The following is a 20,153-nucleotide window of genomic DNA, read 5'->3' on the forward strand; positions in this document are numbered from 1 at the left end:
CATGATTTATGTATAAAAACAGGACAGAAGTTAGGCTTGTACAATTCACTTAGGTGCATTTAGCTAATATAGGCTACAAGCAGCTCAGTATAAGGAGGCTGATGCAGGTTATCATGGTCATCATTATCAGGACGGGGATGCCGAGCCGGTCATGCAGAGACCCTGCAGCTCCATGCAGATCATGTCCACAGAATGCATGCTCCAGAAGTAGATGAGTCTCTGCACTGACACCTACCAGAAAGGGAGAAACGACTCTTCAGTGTCACATCAAGTACAATGCCGGCCATACATTTCTGTAGCTCCTGTAATGTTGCTTTAGGCCTCTATTGGCAGCCTCCCCGTTGAAGCTTTCTTGTCATATTTTCATCACTTTTGAAGGGACGTCCAGTTTAACGTCACTGTTGTGCCATATTTTCTTCACTTGATTATGCATACCCTCCCGTTTTCCTAGGGAAACTATCATGTTTTGCTCGTCTTTCTCGTCGCCCTCCCGTCTCATTTTTTTTTGGTGTTTGAAAGAGCGTGTGTAGACTTTTTAAGAAATGTTTAGACGCGATACACACCTTGTTGGGACCACTCGTCCCAAAGATGCTGCACGTCCTCGTTGTGATCTTCATGGTGCTCATGATGTGTTGGATCTATGAGCACAGAGAAAATGGACGCACACATAAAAATGTAATATTAAACAGGGAACTTGGAGATTAAATTAAATTAAAGGGAATTGTCTTGGTACTGAAAGTTAATTCTAGGCTGTCGTGAATGCGTGATAACAGTAGAGGAGGATTAAAAACAGAGGACATAAACAGGAAATGAAAAATATGACAACATAAAAAGCAGTGCTCTTGACCTTGCAGCGAGATGAGTAGCATCAAAAATAAGAGACTTTTATTACAAAATATATTTTATTGAGTCCAAATCATACAGCAAAAAAACACAATGTTCAATTTTCTAAATTTCTCTAGATTTTTGAGGAGCGTGTACCATTTGAATGATGCCAGAGCATGCGCCTGAGCTTCCTGAGAGCCTGGGTGAGGTTCTCCAGCTGGTCATGGAGGTGGATGTTCTCCTCTATCAGAGCATGTATGGTGTCCTGCAGTTCAAAGCACCGACCCGGCACCGTGACCAGAAGCAGCAGGGTCAGTGGAAGCAAGATCCCAGGCCTAAGAAATGGCCTCATGGTGACCAGCACAGCATCCTTATTGCGCCCCAACACAACATAAAAGAGATTTGTTTGCCCGATTGATTTCTGTAGTGTTTTTTTTTTTATCAGCTTTAACAGAGAGGGGGAGGAGACTTGGACTTGTTTTTTTCCTCTCCAGCCCAATGGATGGAAAGCTGCCTGTGGGCTGTTCAAAAATCCATCCAATGTTTCTACGTCAGCGAGCAGGGCGATGACTACACTTAAGCGCCCCCCCAATAATTTGGTGTTTATTTAAAAAATCTTTTAAAATTTTATTTTCAGAAATAGTGCCTACAAATTCAATACAGTACAAAAATATGACATGGAAGGTTTTTACTGTAATTTTCCCAAAACACAGAAATGAGTGAACACATTAACTCATTTTCTAGCCCCAACAATGAATGTGGAACTTCAATCATTTTAAAAAAAATTGACCTGTATTCATTCAACAAAGCCAAGATCATTTGAAAGTAAACTGAATGACAAGAAGATTTAGTAATGAGGGATCACAATCGCATATTTTCCCAAACAAAAAGCCTTTATTTTTAATTATGCATATCAATTTATGCAGTCTTGGTAGCCCTGGTGCGCTTCTTTTTGACCACAACGGGCTTCTGGCTCTTCAGAATGGCACTGGCACGACGCAGGGCAGCCTGGGGTGTGGGGGGGGACAAAAACAAATGCCCGTCAACTAATGTTGGGATTAAAATGGAGGATGACGCTAATGAAAAACTTAACTGACCATGCGCAGGTCCTTCCTGTACTTGTTCTTACTAATGATGTGCCTCAGGCTGTTGAGAGTGGCACGGGAGTTCTTGTTGATGGTGATCTTCTCGTAGGAATTGGCAGGCTTGTGCTGACCTGTGAAATGACCAACAGTCTTATCAGCACATTTTCAGATGACATCTTGCTCATTAACGTTCACGATAGCGGATTCCAGAACTTCGCTATCACGGCAACACTATAATTTACCTTTACGCTTCTTGAGGACGACGACCACACCTTTGCCATCAGCGGCTGGCTCCACACCCACTGTCTTCTTGTGCACCAGCCCGTTGAAGCGGAAGGAGTTCCTGGCCTTCAGGTTGTTCGGCTCCTGTCATCAAAGATAATTACATTAACTTACATAACATTTTCAGATATCGCATTACGTTACGACACGTCATTTCTACTGCGATTTTGTCAAAAATCCTCTATGCTACAACACACTCACTAGTGAAAACATGAGGAACACGTCTAATGATCTCCCATAAAGGAGCTGGATCAAACCTCTGCCATAACAAAAATAATGCTCAGTTTTGTGAAATTAGTATTAAAGCTGTGCTAAGAAATGTCTGTTTATAATATTACCCCCCCTAAATGTCGAAAAACCATGGCATTTAACAATTTTATACACAGTATAAGAAGACTTCCAGACCACTTACGGTGCTGTACGTCTGTCCATTCCTCTTGAGGAGGAAGCTGGAGCAGTTCCTGATGACCATCCACTGCAAATGGGACGACATGATGAACCTAGACAAGATTAAATGTGTTAACCGACAACGCGATGGCACATCAATAAATAAGAGTGATAGCAGATACTTTGAGTACTGTAATTGTGTTAAACGTTCAACAGCGTGGGAGCTAATCTGAGCTCATGTGCTAACGTTAGCTCGGCAAGACTAGGCCTAACCAACACGACGTATTACTACTTAGTACTTTAACTACATTGGGATTTTTATTAGCACACGGGGTGGGAAACATTATACCGAACAATGGTATACTACTCAACTTCCCCGATTTAACGGCAAAAATAAGGTATTTCAGTAGTTTAATGGCGTAGTGTTAGCAGCCGAAGCGACCACGTTACCTTCGAGCAGAGAAAAAGGACCCGGGAAGGCGGAAACCGCTTTACGCAACTTCACGTAGAGATCACTCCGCGGCAGTTCCTTTTTTTCCAATAGCATAGTACAATTTCGAGTCCAAATGATTGATTATAACATTATTTAAACATAATATATATTATATACGCTTTATGTGGTCTAAATTTAAAATTCACCGTAGCACCTTGTAAAAAAAAAACCCGAACACATCGCAAATGCACGCGTCGTTTGGGTTACGTCATCATTATGCGCCGCCTGTTTATGAACAGCCGCTAAATATAGTGGCAAATATGTCAGGCTACAGGAAGGCCATTGAGAAACGAAATAAATGACTCCATGTCAATTAGCACAAACAAACAAAAGTTGCCTTGTTTAAATAGTTCGATAGTGGGAGTTATTATCCAACTCAAAAGTTGAGGAAATGGGAAAAATCGTTATAAAGTTCGACTCCTTTCCAAGTCACAGTCTAGTAAAATAACACAGTTGCTTAAATGTGAGCAAACATGGACGAGGAGGAAGCACTCGGTGAGCAGCTGTACAGTCGCATTTACCCCAAACACAGCGAGAATGCTGGAAAACTGACAGGTGGGTAAAAAAATAACCATCCATGATACTGTAATGTATATCACTAAGTTCAGTCGACGTTAAAAATTTGAAATGCACCTCCTTCAGGTATGTTGCTGGAGCTTCCTGGTCCTGTTTTGAGTCAGATCCTGCAGGACGACACCATGCTCACTGCAGCTGTGGACAAAGCAGTTCGAGCCCTGCAGGTGGACCAGGAGGAGCCCAGGTACATGCAATAGTGGATTTCAATTCAATGATGGATTTACTTGACTCATAATCATGTTTTGTTGCAGCAAGAATACGAGTAAGGATGAAGATGACGCCTCTGTATCTTCTGACTCTTTGGGCGAGCAGCTTTTCGACCTAGTAAATGTTTACAACACCGGCTACTCACAGAAGATCACAGGTTAGATTCATTTTCTCATTGTCTTGCGTCATGTGACTCACTGAACAACAATACTGATCAAAAGTAGCTGTGCTTGTGGCTGATGTGATTGCGCTTGACTCCACAAGGTATGTTACTGGAGCAGCACAAGGAGGCCGTCTTAAACCTCCTCTCAGATCCCAAGCAGCTGGAAGAGCAGGTGAACAAAGCCCTCAAGACTTTAAAAGAGTATGTGACTACTATTTGTGCTTCGTAGATCATTTTCATATTTGCACTCAAAGTGGAACTCCAGTACAGTGAAACCTCTCTTAGCTTAATAAATCGGCACGTTAAAACCTTTGTGAATTGTGATGGAAATGTATCGTTTTAATATTGTCAGCTGTCAAGTGTAAAAAGAAGATAACCACTGTAGAGTTTAACAATTTAATATTCAACTGAAGTGAAATTACTCATCCTTGGATGATAAGCACACGGAACATTCTTAACTGTCATAATGTGTGTCATGTGTGTGCAGGCAGCACGTGGAAGAGACGGACATCAGTGACTCATCAGACACCGAAGATGCAGAGAGGTTGGGGGAGAAGCTCTTCTCACTGGTGGAGGAACTGGACCACCGTCATACGCATGAAATCACAGGTGAGCTGAGGCGACAGTGTGTTCCACCCTCTTTGGCCTTGAAACATGGAAACATTTAAATTCCAAGTGCTGTAAATATTCTCAGAATGACCGCGTGCGCTACAACTAGTTTCCCCAGGGAGAAATAACGTGCGGCACAGCTGCACCAAACAGTCGTGCCGCGGTCTACTTTTGGAGAATTATCAACACGTATGAGTGAAGGAGTACTCGTGGTATGACAAAAAGGCTCTGGGGGCATACAAGACAAAAAGGTCGGGAAACATGGTTGTAGAGTATGGGGGGAAAAAGCCAACTATGGATGCCTGTTCATTCAATCCCAGTCATTTTTCAAATGGCAACCTCTTCAGTAACTGGACATTTTTAGACAATTTTGACTGATCTTTCAATGCACACAGAATATTGTGTTCTATGGCTATATAAACATGGAACCCACCAAAAGAAAGATTAGACCCCTGTCTTTCATCTGGGAAAAAAGTTTGTTTCTACCTTTTTCCGTTCTTTAGTAATCAGCAGTAGAACATAGGTAAGTTTCAGGAAAATATCAGTTCCTGACTAGAAACGGGTTTGTGAAATGATACAGTTCAAGCATAACTAACACATTTTTTGCTTTTGTGACAGCTCAAATATCTAAACAACTATACCAACATAAACAACACAAAAAAGGGTTGTTTTACATCAAAGTAAAAATGTTTTTTACAAATACAACACCATGAACTATTTACAATTTTCACATTTGGAAGTGAACGGAACTGTATGTGCACGTGGATGTGCATGTGTTAAAATTTCCTTACAATGCGTAACCTTCTGCACACTACGCTTTCACTTCCTCCTTCCTGTCGTGTGTGTTTCTACTGTCCACTTGATCTCTGCAGAACTCTTATCAGATGCGCTTCTGTCACCTTGTGGCCGTTTTTATGGCTTAAAATTGCTCTGAAGTGGTATGCACTTTTTTTTGCCTCTCGCACAAAAAAAACAAAACGTATAAATACATTGTTGGGATCGGGCGTTCGGGTTTATTAAAGCGTATAACTACATCTTTGGTATCGAATGAGTTAATGTCTAGTTCCCTCTTTGTGTAGGCATGCTGCTGGAGATGGATGCAAGTGTTGTCCGTCAGCTGCTAAGTGAGCGAACCATGCTGGTGGCTGCTGTGCAGAAAGCACAAGCAGCACTGGACACATAAATAAGAATAAAATCTATTTTGGTGATGTGACATGGGTGGGGATGACTTTGGACTGAAGATGACAACGCAAATGAGTAAAAGCTTCATCAAATTTTGACTAATCAGATATGCATTGATTTATGTATTTTTTTGTTGTAATTATGAATTTTGTAAAATATAATTTGCTGTCAGTGGGGATTAATGACTGAAGCCACACTTGCAATATTTTTTGTGACATTCTTCAGGTAGATTGTATCAAGTTTGCACAAATGGTAATTTACACATGTTCTGTTGAATAATGACTCCATATGAGCACATTACTGTGATTCAACAAACAAATGGGACACATTTCAAAGCTCTACGAACGCAAAAATACCTTTATTCAGTATTTGCCTGTTGTTTCACATGATCAATTGAAAACAACTTGCTTTCCTGAAACAGAAGGGGACCATTTCAAATATTACAGGTCTACAAAATAAAGTGAATTAAATATGAGGTGAGACGAGGGAGTTGTGATTCAATAATAAATCATGTTAGTAAATGAGTGTACTGAAAAGTACAACTTGTTTTTATTTTACAATGTAGATAAAGATTTATTCGGAGCATAAACGGCCTATACAAACATGTATTTATGACATTTGCGGCAAATCAGATGCTTCAAAGCTAATCGCACACAAAAAAAATCAGTTCTCTACACATGCACTCTTTCACACATACACGCATATCTTTATGCCTAAAGCTCATAAATACAATCCATCTGATATACAAATATTTGGATAGATTTATTTTTTAATTGCTTTTTTTGCACTGTTCATGATTCCTGCTGGTCTGAAGACATCGCTCGTTGGTCGGGAGATACCTGGGCCAAAGTGAGACCACAGACTCTTCAATGTTGAGTCACAAATTGACAGGAAGGCATTTAAATAAATATGTGGAAACATGCGGCATCTTCACATGGCAGAATTAATCCACCTCCAGTCTGTTTTCTTGTGGTCATTGACAAGAGGAGGGAAAGCACACAACACAGCAGACGACGCACTACAGACACAAGTCATTCTTGCTCGCAACATGCCGTCTCCAGGGAAACCCTGAAGAACGGCATACGAGACCACAATATGAAATATAAAAAGGTGCTTCTTTCTTTCTATCCATCTCACACTAAATCACTCAAACATTTACACTTTTAAGACAAGACTGAGGGGATATGGGATGCTGCTTGTGCTAACAGTTAAGCCAGACAAGCAGAGAGCGCTTTTATTTGTACACTGATGCCTGCGAGTTATGTGAAGGCAGCAGAGGCTTCTGCTCAAGAACAAACACCGTCTTTGTTAAAAAATATATTTGTGGCCATTATGGAATTAAAGAGGAACAAAGTGGTTAAGCTGTTCGACTGACACGACGGCGAACACTCATCCACTGAGAAAGGTTCCTTCAGAGAGACAGCAGCACGTCCTCTTGCTTCATTGACTTCCAGGCAGTTGAACGCTACCCGACAAGTGTTTAAAGTCGAGATGTTCACTTCATCAGCTCCTCCTGATATTACTTATATGAGAAAAGTAAACACATATGAATAAAAAGTTGGGGAAAAAAACTAAAGTAACTAACTAAACTAAGTCTTTACCTGTGCAGGGTTACAAAAAGGCACCACCTCCTACAGGTGCATTCCTCAGGCCGAGATGACTCTGCAGAGAGAAGCAAGAGTTACTATAGTCTCCATGCTGCTTTTGTTGATGGGCGAAACTGTAACATAAAAAAAAAAATAAAATAAAGTGCGGCCCTCACATTACAACAACACAAGCTAAAGAAATTATGTTATTAATAGCGTAAACCACAGTGGGAGACATATTTCACTTTGTTTAGTAACCATGCAAATACTATGGAGGGTTAATGGAGCTGCATCACAACAAACAGGAGGACATGTCTCCAGCATGCTTCAAATTTTTTGACCAATGATTACCCAGCAGGCTTCACTCTTTGCCCTAGGACTATTCAACATTCACGATTCAACTTGACCCTCTGACCAATAACTACCCAGCAGGCTTCCCTCTTTGACCAATGACTACATAACATGCATCACTCTCTGACCACTGGCTATTTAACATGCTTCGTTCATTCACCGATGATTACCAGTAAGTTTCGCTCTCTGATCAATGACTACCCGGGATGCTTCACTCTCCAACCAATGACTATTAACATGTTTCCCTCTTTGACCAATGACAACCAGGTATGATTTCCTCTCTGACCAATGACTACCCAGCATGCTGCACTCTTATCTGATGAAACCGTGTGGCGTGCTTCACTTTGTGATTTATGACTACCAAGCAAGCCTCACTGTGACTACAGGTATGTAACATGCTTCTAGTTCCCACCAATGATGACCCATGTCCTTACTGGTCACAATAACGTTATCTGGGAATATGTATGTTGAAATAACTAGTATGTAAAATAATACATTCATTTAACAGTTGCCATATTTCCACCTCATGCTGGCACTACGGTATAAATATACTGTATATGACCACATAGTTGCAACTTTTCTATTCGGTAACTGTCAGGTGAAGTCCTCAGAAGTTGAATAAATGCTGGAGACTGCAGGCAGGTAGTAAGCAGGCACACATCCCGCATTGGATGGACGGCAAAGCATCTCGGGCAAACAGTTGAAGCGTGCTACTACTGATGCAATGAACAGGGCGAGAGAGAGCAGCTCAGGCGGCGGTGTATAGGGTATGTAGAAGGGTAAGGAAGGTTGTGAAACACTTGCAAACCTCATAAAAAGAAGTACCTGGTTTAAATGCTGACTCACTTCTCGTGATAAAGAACTCATTGAGCTAGAACGTGAGAGCTGAGGACAGCGAGGGGGAAATAAACATTGGACAAGAAAACAAACCACAAAGCCTTATTAATTGTCTCCCATGCATCAGATTATGTAACAGCTCACTAGCTCAAATGTGGAATTGATGGTTCTTCTCGAGGAGGGAAAAAACAGATTTGAAAACAATTAAGATTACAGCAGAGAATGATTTTTAACAAGGCTGAACACTAAGAGAAATTATGAGCAAAGATTTTAAAAGGACATGCTATATTATATGGTGTCATGTGCTCACAGTCAAACCAATTAGAAAACGGCACACGCGTGGCTGTTAGGTGTCGAGCATCATGTTTCAGTGACGGAATGGAGGTTTTAAGCTAGCTAAAGACAAAGCAACAATTTATCTCACCTCTCCAGATTGTGACCCATCAAGCACAGGAGGACCTTGTGGGACAGGTGGTAACAGTGTTGGATTGAACATCTGGTTTAAAGACAAAAGAATGAATTTGAATATAGAAAGCTTAGGGTTTACACCTGACTTTTAAACCTCCAAAAAATGAAAAACCAGAAGTGCAAATACATGGTACTGTCCTTGATGGTGTCAGAAAATGGCATTAAAGTTGGTAACTAAAACAATAATGAAAACAATGCCAGATAGCAGTAAATCCCTCCCCCACCTAAAGGTGATAGTGGAATATGGTACATTTTAATTAGGAAATGCCAAGGTCTCCCAATGATTTAAAAAGTAGATACCTGTGGAACAGAGCTGTTTGGTGTGGTCTGTTCCTGATTCCCCCCTTCGCTGCCCTCTAGAGGTTGTTGATCATTGGGAGCTATAGTACAGTAAAGACAAATGTAGTCATCACTTGGTTGTACTGCCCTTAAAATATGACTAACTGTGTCTGTGTCACAAACCTGAACTAGGCACAAATAGGTTTGTGGGCATGGACATTGGTGCGAGAGGGGCAAAGAGGTCCATAGGAGGAGCAGGAGCCAACCCAGCTGGTTTAGCAGCTCCACTCGGGTTCAGCACGTCCACATATCGGCTCTTGATGCCTGAGGAGGAAGCCCCAAACCCAGTCAATTACATCATCTGGAGACATCTTTAAATAATCCCTATTTTACCAGCTCTCCTGGAGAACATGTTGACTGGAGGACCGCTGCTTGGGGGTGCAGCAGGCCCAGTAGGACCAGGCATGGGAGCCATTTTGGGGAACCCAGAAGGTGGTGGTGGAAGGGGTTTACTCTAATATGGTAAAAGGCACACTGAGTATTCTGTTCACAATAAAGCTCAGTCATAAATAAGTTACATTACAAACCTCCTCCTCAGGCTCGTTCAGGTCGACCCATTTCTGCTTCTTTTCGTCCCACACAATCTGACAAAGAGATTCCTTACCATGACTGGTTACAGGTACAAAATTAAGAGTTTTGCAAAGATCGGTGGCTTACAGATTTGTTTTTGTCATCTGGCAAGTGAGCCTCATTCTTGCCCTTTCTGTAGAGCCACGTCAGCCAGCCCACCCCGCCGCCACCCTGTTTTGAGTAAGACAAACCTGTCGTGAACACTGGTATTGTAGATTGTAAGAGAATATCCGAGTGCAAAAATGAACCTTTTTGGGAGAGTCCTTTTTGGCTTTCTTGGTCTCCTCTTTGCGGGGTTGTTCAGGAATAGAGGGCGGCGGCGGCGAAGTCTGCTTGACAGCCGAATTGCTCCTCTCACGTCCACTGGAGTGAGTTGAAGACTCAGAAGTAGTACGAGAGCGAAGCCCAAATGCCTGTAAGCAAGAAAACCCATAAGAGTACAGAAAACTCACTAGTCACATCTTTAGATATACTGTAACTTGATGGTACAGAGTTGGTAGATGCTTTAGCCTTCAGAACCACTTCTGTTCTACGCCAGTAAAAACCAGGCTACATGTATATCAAGGAAGAAGCACCAACGCACCCGGTGCACCGAAGACTGCGATGTGGTCCTTGATCTCCTCCCAGGACCCTGCACAAAAGATGAAGTATTGTCCACAAAACAGCATGAATAAATCAATGAAATGTTTCCAAGAGTGTCACTAACCAGCTGTGCCATGTGGTCATAAAAGTCCATCTGAGGTGTTAGGGAGCTTCTGTGTGGGGAGTTGGATATTGGTTGATCTGGTGGGATGAAGGACGGGGGCTCAAGAGGGGGAACACCCCCGGGTGAAGGTGGCATGTGCGCAGGCATCTGAGGAGACATCTGATGGCTGATTTGCACCGGTGAATGCGGCACCCGGGGTGGGGGCATGAGAGGTGACATCTGGCCCACTTGAGAGGGCATGGGTGGAGGGCATGGTTGCTGATAAGATCCAGGATACATTTCCGACTGCTCAGATGGGGGTTGGAAGTGGGGAGAAGCATATGCAGGGTCCTGAGGAGGGTAGCCTGACATAGAAAGTTGTCCGGAAGCTCCGCTGGGTGGAACTGGGTAGAATTGGGGCATGTTGCAATGGGGCTGAGGCACGGCAATTCCGTCTTGGAGGATCGAAGTGGGAGCTAATAGAAAAGTAACATGGTTCTAATTCAGGATGGGTTGAAAACAAGAAAATAATTCATCACCTGAATCCACAAACCTGGGGGCATCAGCTGAACACCCTGTGGTGGAGGCCCAGGCAGCAATGAGCTCATCAATGGATTGTCAGGGGTGGGGCCATCCAGCTCCATTGAGGTGCTGTAAGGTTCAGCTAAACTGGGCTGATCTAGATCTGAGCTGGGGCTGCTGCTGGAAAACTGTGTTGGAGTCATTCTGTCAGGGTTGTAAGCTATTACCCCCGTCTAAGGAAGAATATGAGTTATGAGTTTTTTTTCCCCCAGCTTGGGTTTGCATTTCAGAAGACCTAAAACTGTCCTCCTGCTCACCCTGATCTGCCCATCCAGCTGTCTGAGCTGGATCAGCCAATCTGGCTCATTGAACAATTCCTGCTCTGGCTTCTCCTTCAGTTGGGGGTCGAAGAATCGCAGCTTCTCAGACATCTGTCAACAATTAACATAAGATAGACACTTGTTAGTCTCCAGAAGTGACAAGTCAAAGACAAGAGAGGCACTTGCCTGGATAACTTGGCTAATGAAAACAGGGGAGTAGTAGGACGGCTGCACAAGGACAGTCCGAGAGATGACTTCACAGTAGTGGAAGGCCTGAGCACTCAGACCTGCTTCAGCCAGACGGCATGCATAGATCAACTTGAAGACCTTAGATGGCACACAAGGTCGAAAAGGTTTTGACAACCATTTCTAAAATATATATATATATATATAAAATTTTGAAAATACCTGGAAATTGGGCAGTGAGCAAGGCTGGGAGCCCAGCGATTGAGCGTATTCGTAGGCCTCCGTCCTCTGGATTGCCTCATTGGTTGCAAAGTGGTAAAAGGACAAACTAAAGTAGAGATATAAATTTGCAACGTTATACATGTGGGTTACTTTGTCTGATTAGACATGCCCCCATTGGTGCACTACCTGTGGTTGGAGCCTATCAGAACCATCTTGGTGCTCTTTTTTGTGTACACACCAAGGCCAACTTGAGCCATCAAGTAGCAGAAGTGTGCTGCATCAATGAGCCCCTTGGACGCTGACAAATACAAAAATTAAAACAACACTGTTGTGGTGCTTAAGAGAACAAATGGTTTGAATTCTGGTTTCATCCTACCAAGAGTGTCTCCCATAGTCGTGATTGTGCGTGTATCAAGGTCCAAAGTGTGTGTCAGGTTAGACAGCACCATGGCCAGGTGAGGGCGCCAATCGCCCCACTTTGCCTCGCCACAGCACTATAGACATTGGAAATCTCAGGAGTTTAATAATGCATATATAGGTGAAATGCCACCTATTTTAAATCAATCCAACGGACTTACAGTAGCTGACGCAGGCATCCTCCCTGACATGAGCTGATACACTGTCTGGAGAGGGTCATTGATGGGCAAACTGTTGGCAAACCTGGCATGGACAAAAATAGATGACTAGGTACTGTGCACCGTTTCAAAAGGATGATAAAAAAAGGCATAGGCAAGTTCATAGGTCACCTTGTCATGACACGTGCATGTGTCCTGTTGTCCATCTTGCTGGCCAAAAGGAGGGCATGGCCCCAGAGACCTCCTTTCATGGCGGCTTCAAGTGCATCCTGGTGAGTAGAAAAAGAAGAGCATGTTATAATATGTTTGCATTAAACAAATACAGGCTACCTTAGAGTACTTCTTACCTTCTTGCGGCCAAACAATAGCAACTCTCTGAAGCGTTCTGTTTCTTTACCAACGTTTTCTGGGACTGTCATGAAAGTGTCCGAAAGAAGGGACAGTGGCCCAGCTCCTGGCTCCTCTTCCGCTCTGGCCAGCGGTTCATTGTTGAAATCAATTAAGTTTGCTTCATTAGGACTCTTGCCCGGTAGCCACACGGAGCGATGCTCCTTCAACAATAGGTCCGCAATGTCGGTGCCAACCACCGTCTTGAACAAACAAAGCGTTACAGTAAAAAATTTGAGTCCGCCATCACAAAAAAAGGGATTTATAGATGTAATTCAATCAATGCTTACCCCATTCTGTCTACACAACAGCACAATGAAATCCCAAAGTAGGCGGGCAGAGTCTCGGTCTAAGAGGTTGTCATCATGGGAACATTTCAGAGCTTTATTCTGGGAGAACTTTATGACATCCACCTTGTGGGTCTCCTCCCTGATGGGTACGATATAAAAAAATGATTGAGTTTGGCAAGGACTCCTCAATCTAAATTAATAAAAATCTGCAAATGTTGTTGTTAAGGATGATCAAAACACACATACTTAACAAGCGGTCCAGGAAAGGCTCGTAGCTCTTCCTGGTCCGAAGTGTTCTGCAGCATTGTCTGGAACAACATAAACCCAATTAAATGTCTAAAATATACTACATTTGAAATAATCGTCTCACAACACAGCACAATTGAAAATGTACCTCGAGGTTGTGAATATCAACAAGAGCAGGCTGTCCAGCTGAGGGAAGATTGGGCAGAACCTGAACCAGATGACCGCCAGGTCCAAAGCGGGCACAACGGTGGGGCATGGTGAACTTCTCTGGAGTAGCAGGACGCGGGGGCGCTACTGGGAGAACATTTGCCAAGTGAGAGATAGAAGGAATCATTTCTTAACACAAAATTACAGGAATGCAAACTTACGCTGTTCAGTGGCAGCCCAGGTGCTGTCTGCTGTGTAATCAGAGGGATACAGGTACTGCCCATAATTCTGGGAAGCATCAGTCTGATTTGGGTACTCTCCATAGGAATAATCCACAGCCAAAGTGGATGCTGTGGCATCATAGACTGCTGACACCAAGTCTGGCTGGCTCCTGTATGCCTGACTCTATATGGGGGAAAGACAACACTTATTCTACGGATAGATTAGTCGCTGGCATTTAAATCAGGCTCAGGAAGAATATACTGTACATGTTAGAACCTATTGATATATTATTATTGCAGCATAACATATTTCATACATTGGAAAGCTTTATTTTAGAAAAACATGCATGTACCTGTTGCGACCTTGAGCTGAAGCTGCTGCGCCTGCTGTGGTGACTATGCGAGCTGTGCACACTGTGCGCTGACTGTTCGCTGTGTACGCTGCGTCGGTCAAAGTCGTCATTGTACGCATCTCCACGCCGACGGCAATCATCATCAAAACTGCTAGCATAATAAGGGTGGTACCGCCACTGGTCTTCATAGCCATCTTTTCTGTAAGAAGAATGACAGCGTTTATCTTACAGTCAGTTCCACATTTGTAAATGTTACACAAAAAACACAAAAAAAATTTAAAAAAGTATTAGGATGAAACTAAACTGTCATAAAACTTGTGCAATTGCATACCTAGTAGGATACATTTGTTGATTGTAGTAGTTGTCTCTGCCTCTGTAGCTTTCATCATAAGTAGACCAGTAGGACTGATCATAGTATCCTCTGTATCGGGGGTCAAACTGTCCATAGTATCCTTGTATGTACATAGGCAGAAGTTCACATGAAAACCATTATCCATACACAAGACTTTACAAGTATTTGCACATATATTTTTAAACTAAGAATATCTCATACCCGCATAATCATAGTGCTTGGCGTAATTTGCATAATATTCTTCATAGGCACTTCGGTTCGCTCTGTGGTAGTCATCAGGATTGCCTTGCCTGAAAGGAGAACGAAGCCAAGCGGAAGTGAAGCTCAAAGATCAAGTACAGAAAAAAAAAAACAGAAATGAACTTACCTGGATGGGGGCCTGTCAGAGTACTGACTGGCCCTGGAACTGGGTCGCTCCAGCTGAGGCTCTCTGTACGGATGGTTTGGGTCACGGTAGGCGGGGTTCAGGCCCTCGTATCTGCCATACCATGGATCTCCTCTGCAGGATCCATCCTAAGAGAAAAGTAATATATTAACATAATAAAATAATGTATATTGAAGGTAGTTTGAAGTATACAAAATATGCCATACGTGATAATACTGCAGAGCTCTAGGATCCCCAGGTGGGTATGGCCCAGGAGGATACGGTGCTCGGCCATCTGGGTATTCACCGTAGCTTCCATAATAGCTGCCGTACATCTGCCCCGGCCCAGGAGGAGGGGGACCATAACCCTGCTGGCTACCAGCAGAAGAAGGTGGTCGAAGTGGATCACCTGGAGCTGGCTGGGAAGACCCTGGAGGGAGTGGCCCGGAAGGTCCAGGAGGACCAGGTGGACCTGTAGCAGGAGGAGCACCCGCGGTAGCAGGACCAAGTGCCTGGTTTGGATACTGGCCAGGTAGTGGCTGTGCTCCCCTCACTGGAATAGCAGCGTCACTTTGTCCCTGTACTGTGGCATTTGAATCTGGTGTCCTGGGAGGTTCGGGTTGTGGCTGCTGAGTGCTAGCAGTTGTGGTTGGTGGGACCCCTGGAATTGTTGAAGACGCCAGTGGCACCTGGGTGGTGGATGAAGAAGCTGGCGGTACCTGTACATTCTCTTCCACTCTTACCCCTTGCTGTGCATCTTTGGTGACCTGCATGTAAAATCCATTACTAGACTGTGGAGTCTCGTGTAAAGCTGAAGGATGGCCAGATGCTTGATTTTTGCTTTGTGATTGGTGCATAGAAAAATCAAGGAGTTCATAATTTGACGGCTGATTGTGATTGGGGACAGAAGCAGCGGCAAGAGAAGTCGGAGGATTAACTTTGTGATCAAAGTGGGGCTCTCCACTCAATGACTGGCCCCGAGCAAAGGGGGGACGGACTGGATGAGGCTGTGATGAAGCAACTCCTGAAGTTGCCAATTCTGCATCTCGGGTCAGATTGAGCGGGGCGGGGTTTGAGGTAGAAGCAGGTGGGTAAAGTGGATTCTGATTAGAGGGCTGTACAGTTGCATGGGATGTACTCGTACCCTGTCCAATTGTTCTCATAGCTGAGGTACTCTGACTTGCCACTTGCACAAGGGCACTGGGGGAAATTACATTGCAATTGGACACAGGCGGTGCAATCAGAACAGGCTGTTGGAGCGAATCGGACACCAGGAGAGACGCATAGCCCAGGTTGCCTTGGGAGTCTGTTGTGTCTAACTCACTCACCTTTGGTGGGTTCTCAAGGTTCTCTGAATTTTGCTGTGTTGTTGGCTGGATTCTCTCAGGAGGATGTAGGTCCAGTGGGCCATCCTCTGGAGGCTGAATGACATCAACACTAGGCTCCCTTAAAGGCGCAAGAACAGTCGGGGCAGCAGGCGCTAAAAGAATGTTAGCGCCCAAGCTTGTAGGGTCGCTGTGGGCCCATAAAGTAGTGGCAGGGCTCTCACAGGGCCGACTGGCGCCATAAGCACGCGATGAGGGTCTTGAGTGAGACTGAACTGTAGGGTTTGCCAGGTGAGGTACACTGACAGGGAGAGGGTGTCCTGGCCCATAAATATTTTCCATGTTATCTGGTGGCTGCTCCAGGTTGCCAGGCGTAGTATCTGTGCCACCCTCTGCTACCATTTTTGCCCTATCAACCTCAATTGGACGCACCCCGACCACATGTGAGCGAACAGGCTCAAAAGAGCTGTTAGCACTGGCCTGAAAGTTTCCAGTTGGTTTTGGTGGGCTCGGTGTGGCGGACCACATCTGCTCCGATGACTTCTGCTGCACGGCCACATCTCCAACTGGAGAAGAGTCGATCTGTTCAAAGTAGCCTCCGACAGCAGCGGGAGGAGGTGGGTTTGTATCATCAGAGGGCCGTGGGCTTTCCTGCTGAATAAAGGTACCGACTACACCCTGATGCCGACGGCTAGCAGTCCCACTTCCGTAACTCATACTACTGTAGTTTGAGGATGCACTAGCAGACCTCATTGGTCTGGGAACAGAATCTGGAGTCTCTAGGTTAGGCCCCGGTTCAAACGTGTCAACTCCATGTGCAGCAGGCACAGAAACAACACCTGCAGTTTCACTGGGCAATACTTCTTGATTTGGGACACACTCAAAATTCTCCACGTGATCATACTGCGAATCAGGGGGATTTGCCTGTGGTGTAGCATTGGCATCACTCATATATGGTATGTGAGAACAGTCCTGCAAACATGCTCCTTGGTTATCAATAGGAACATCTGCAATAACATTGTGTGCAGGTGGAGCAGCTACTTCTGGGTTACTCGGAGGCTGCAAAGTCTCAGGGACACCATTCATCACCTTATTTCTCTCTCCTGACAAAGTTTCCTCATTTTCTACATCATTGTTATTAAAAAACATAGAGAGTGTGCCAGACTCCTGAGAGTATGGGGCTGTTGCAGAGGCAGAGCAATGCTGGGGAGCTCTATTTGACGCTTGATAGGATCCATCTTCAGACTGAGGCTGCAGATGGACAGGGGCAGTCCCCATTTGGTGGTAGGCTGGGTCCTGGGGCGCTTGATTGAACCATGCGTCATGGGGGACAGAACTTTGCATTAAGTAGCTCTGGTTTTGGAAATGTGAGTTATTCTGTTGGGTTGCATTTGGTCCAGCCCATTGAGAGCTGGGGGGATTTACAGGGTTCTGATGAGGAAGAGAAGTCTGCATTTGGAGGTGCCCAAATTGTGTTGGAGGGGCGGGGATGCTTGAGGGGTACACTTGGGTTTGTATATTAAAAGGCTGTTGTGGAGGGTCATTCGTAGGTTGAAAATAGTTCTGAACCGATGGAGGGCGACTTCCATGATCAGATGCCCTTTGGGAAGTGTTGGTAGCAGGAGGCACAGGTTGGAAGGAGACAAGCTGAGGGGGAGGCTGCCCGTGGAATTCCTGATTAAATGTCTGACTCTGTACTGGGATTGACGGCACAGACAGCGGTTCTGCGGCAATGCCTGACGGTTGCTCTCTTGAGTTAAAATAACCCTGTTCAGAATGTGAAGGTGCGTATACAGTACGAGTGGGTGCCTGATAAGCTGGAGGTGTGGCTGCACTATGAGGGCTGAACATGGGCACCCCTGGCAGAGAGGACGACGGCGGGGCAGATGGAGCAGCTGGGACATTCTCCAACGTCTGAGGTTGAGGAGGCAGACCTGAGCCCGCCTCGGCATACGCGGTGTTGGGTGGGGCTTGTGTTAGAAGAGGGTTGCTGTTGGGTACGGGGAAACCACCTGTAGCCATAGGAGGAGGGGGACCTTGGACAAAAGCAAAGGGATTTGTCATGGGTTGGGTAGAGCGTGGCATCGAGGAAGACGCTGCCCCTGCTGTAGCCTTTACAGGCCTGGTCCTGCGGAACATATTGGGCCCAGAAGGAGGAGGAGGGCCGGAGGCTCCGGGAAGTCCAGTCCGAGGAGGGGGCTGCATGGCAGCTGAGTTGCGACAGCCAAGTCACTCCACAAGATCTCACTTGAGGGGTTGAAATCAGTCGTAGCTGGATGGAGAAAGAACAGGTGGTGAGTGCAAAACTGTACATGAACCTTACCACACCTATATTTGCGCAGTATTCCAGATCGCCATTCAAACTTGACAACGTGGCAACATCAATTCCACACTACATCTGATACCCAACTATGATATATTATAACAAACTAACTGTAATAATGTCTAAGCAGTATTACTTTCACCATCACATCACTCATTGTTATTTTATTATTTAGCAATCATGCACTATCAAATGTCCATAGGTAAAATGACACATTTCATACAAGCATTGTTCAAAGTAAGGTAAGGCCACAGTATACCTGTATGTGCCACAAAAAAATCCCCAGCAAACTGTCAGCTATGCCTACTTTAAATTAGTCTTTGAGACAACTTTGGACCTCTGCTGTCACCACACAGTCAACTTAGGCACTCAAACGTTATTTCGTTGGTTACATCAAGTAGCAAGCCTTCAAACTTCCTGTAAAGAGTTCTTGTTGTTGGCTTGGCAGCTAACGGTGCTGCTGCACAGTTTAAACCCATGTCCTCAACGCCATAACTAGCAAAACACTGCCGTCCAAAGTCGACGGAATGTGGACATATCTGGTTGTCTCAAGTGTCCTCTGTGCAAACCTTCTTTTCTTGTGGATTCGGAGCCGACAAGAGCTTCCAGGGAGCAGTTTCGGGTCGCTTGTCACTCGTCGAGTACATTTAAACAAGTCCACTGCCTGGTTGAGCTAATGTTAGCATTCGAGGTTGTTAGCTTAGCCGTTAGCTAGCTAACAGCAGGGAAACAGTTCAAATTTATGCGGCAAACGTCAGATTGAACGCAAAAATTAAAACGGTGTTACTATTAGTATGTGTGTGCACGCTCCCCGGCTGGTACAGAATGTGTACAGATAAGAGGAAAATCTTACAAATGCGCAGAATCGTGAGTATGACACACCGCTACCATCTTCAATAGCCACATCCTATTAGGCTACGTGTACAAGCGGCGTCAACTGTTACGTCATCACACGGGCGGGGCTTAACTTATTTTTTGATCGATCCACAATTTACCTGAGTGCATTCAAGTTATGTATCCTGTAAATGAAATGACTTAAATAACATTAACTTAAAACGCAATATTTAGTAGCTAAAATGCAGTTAGCTATGAAGGTAGCTAAATGTTGCAATCATAGCAGCACATACATGTCAGATATAAAATAAATCACCTCAATGTTGGCTTTGTTTTGTCACTTATATTTATTATGTGTATATTCAGCACATTTTTAACGATGCAATACAACAGTTATTACCGGAGTGCAATTGCAGTGCAGGTGATGAACCATTAGGGGTCCTAATGGTTCAACCATCGATCCATCTTCTGTACCGCTTATCCTCACGAGGGTCGCGGGTTATGATGGAGTCTATCCCAGCTGACTTCGGGCGAGAGGCGTACTACTCCCTGGACTGGTCGCCAGTCAATCGGACGGCACATATAGGCAAACAATCACTCACACTCACATTCATACCTATGGACATTTTAGAGTTCCCAATTAACCAAACATGCATGATTTTGGAATGTCGGAGGAACCCGAGTGCCGGAGAAAACCCGCGCTCGCATGGGAGGAACATGCAAACTCCACACAGACATGCCCAACGGAGATTCGAACGTGCCTAATGGTGTTATCAACGAAGTCAGCGATGCCCAAAATGCGGCCCGGAAGTCATTCTCGGCCAGCAGCTATTTTTTCATT

At 44.6% G+C, this 20,153-nt stretch overlaps 3 protein-coding genes across 10 annotated transcripts; 1 reads left to right on the forward strand and 2 right to left on the reverse strand.

Moving 5' to 3' along the window:
* Positions 1 to 1,697: 1,697 nt before the first annotated feature.
* rpl28 (ribosomal protein L28) lies at positions 1,698 to 2,773 on the reverse strand. Its single transcript, XM_054757236.1, has 4 exons — positions 2,605 to 2,773; positions 2,153 to 2,276; positions 1,923 to 2,041; positions 1,698 to 1,833 (listed from the first exon to the last, which is right to left on the reverse strand). Exons 1-4 carry the CDS (start codon positions 2,683 to 2,685, stop codon positions 1,744 to 1,746), a joined length of 414 nt encoding a protein of 137 aa, XP_054613211.1. The 5' UTR covers positions 2,686 to 2,773; the 3' UTR covers positions 1,698 to 1,743.
* A 493-nt stretch (positions 2,774 to 3,266) lies between these two features.
* On the forward strand, positions 3,267 to 10,744 carry LOC129170062 (uncharacterized). 4 transcript variants are annotated; one of them, XR_008566522.1, is made up of 8 exons: positions 3,267 to 3,627; positions 3,715 to 3,832; positions 3,900 to 4,012; positions 4,120 to 4,219; positions 4,506 to 4,627; positions 7,773 to 7,918; positions 8,014 to 8,132; positions 8,345 to 10,744. XR_008566522.1 is itself a non-coding variant. In XM_054757235.1 (6 exons), exons 1-6 carry the CDS (start codon positions 3,546 to 3,548, stop codon positions 7,799 to 7,801), a joined length of 564 nt encoding a protein of 187 aa, XP_054613210.1. In that variant the 5' UTR covers positions 3,267 to 3,545; the 3' UTR covers positions 7,802 to 8,059. The 4 variants fall into 4 exon arrangements, 2 of the variants coding, with proteins under 2 accessions (XP_054613210.1, XP_054613209.1); XR_008566521.1 differs by having other exon boundaries at positions 8,014 to 10,744; XM_054757235.1 differs by lacking the exon at positions 8,345 to 10,744 and having other exon boundaries at positions 7,773 to 8,059.
* sec16a (SEC16 homolog A, endoplasmic reticulum export factor) lies at positions 6,093 to 19,409 on the reverse strand. Of its 5 annotated transcripts, XM_054757232.1 has the most exons (32): positions 19,048 to 19,308; positions 16,159 to 18,427; positions 15,058 to 15,597; positions 14,834 to 14,979; positions 14,668 to 14,756; positions 14,446 to 14,566; positions 14,115 to 14,313; positions 13,762 to 13,945; positions 13,542 to 13,687; positions 13,394 to 13,455; positions 13,148 to 13,286; positions 12,818 to 13,060; positions 12,642 to 12,739; positions 12,474 to 12,555; positions 12,272 to 12,389; positions 12,082 to 12,193; positions 11,896 to 12,001; positions 11,674 to 11,814; positions 11,485 to 11,598; positions 11,199 to 11,400; positions 10,667 to 11,121; positions 10,544 to 10,591; positions 10,209 to 10,373; positions 10,048 to 10,131; positions 9,918 to 9,974; positions 9,724 to 9,844; positions 9,514 to 9,654; positions 9,352 to 9,431; positions 9,008 to 9,079; positions 8,572 to 8,631; positions 7,411 to 7,471; positions 6,094 to 7,331 (listed from the first exon to the last, which is right to left on the reverse strand). In XM_054757232.1, the coding sequence occupies exons 2-31, from the start codon at positions 18,358 to 18,360 to the stop codon at positions 7,421 to 7,423; spliced, it is 6,378 nt and encodes a 2,125-aa protein (XP_054613207.1). In that variant the 5' UTR covers positions 18,361 to 18,427; positions 19,048 to 19,308; the 3' UTR covers positions 6,094 to 7,331; positions 7,411 to 7,420. The 5 variants fall into 5 exon arrangements, with proteins under 5 accessions (XP_054613205.1, XP_054613207.1, XP_054613203.1 ...); XM_054757230.1 differs by having other exon boundaries at positions 6,093 to 7,331; positions 13,542 to 13,684; positions 15,058 to 18,427; XM_054757228.1 differs by having other exon boundaries at positions 15,058 to 18,427.
* Between the last annotated feature and the right edge of the window lie 744 nt (positions 19,410 to 20,153).

Source organism: Dunckerocampus dactyliophorus, chromosome 17, assembly GCF_027744805.1.
Source record: "Dunckerocampus dactyliophorus isolate RoL2022-P2 chromosome 17, RoL_Ddac_1.1, whole genome shotgun sequence".
In the NCBI taxonomy this organism is placed as follows: domain Eukaryota; kingdom Metazoa; phylum Chordata; class Actinopteri; order Syngnathiformes; family Syngnathidae; genus Dunckerocampus; species Dunckerocampus dactyliophorus.

Excerpts from the sequence above, each read along its gene's own strand:
- rpl28 (XM_054757236.1), bottom strand. The coding sequence starts at position 2,685 with ATGTCGTCCCATTTGCAGTGGATGGTCATCAGGAACTGCTCCAGCTTC. Across the intron at positions 2,042-2,152 it reads CGTCCTCAAGAAGCGTAAAG|GTCAGCACAAGCCTGCCAAT; the intron begins GTAAATTATAGT and ends GTCATTTCACAG. Across the intron at positions 1,834-1,922 it reads ACAGGAAGGACCTGCGCATG|GCTGCCCTGCGTCGTGCCAG; the intron begins GTCAGTTAAGTT and ends CCCACACCCCAG.
- sec16a (XM_054757228.1), bottom strand. The coding sequence starts at position 18,360 with ATGCAGCCCCCTCCTCGGACTGGACTTCCCGGAGCCTCCGGCCCTCCT. Across the intron at positions 14,567-14,667 it reads CAAGCACTATGATTATGCGG|GATACTATGGACAGTTTGAC; the intron begins GTATGAGATATT and ends TGTACATACAAG. Across the intron at positions 13,946-14,114 it reads TCAGCTCAAGGTCGCAACAG|AGTCAGGCATACAGGAGCCA; the intron begins GTACATGCATGT and ends TCCCCCATATAG.
- LOC129170062 (XM_054757234.1), top strand. The coding sequence starts at position 3,546 with ATGGACGAGGAGGAAGCACTCGGTGAGCAGCTGTACAGTCGCATTTAC. Across the intron at positions 3,628-3,714 it reads GAATGCTGGAAAACTGACAG|GTATGTTGCTGGAGCTTCCT; the intron begins GTGGGTAAAAAA and ends CACCTCCTTCAG. Across the intron at positions 4,220-4,505 it reads GCCCTCAAGACTTTAAAAGA|GCAGCACGTGGAAGAGACGG; the intron begins GTATGTGACTAC and ends ATGTGTGTGCAG.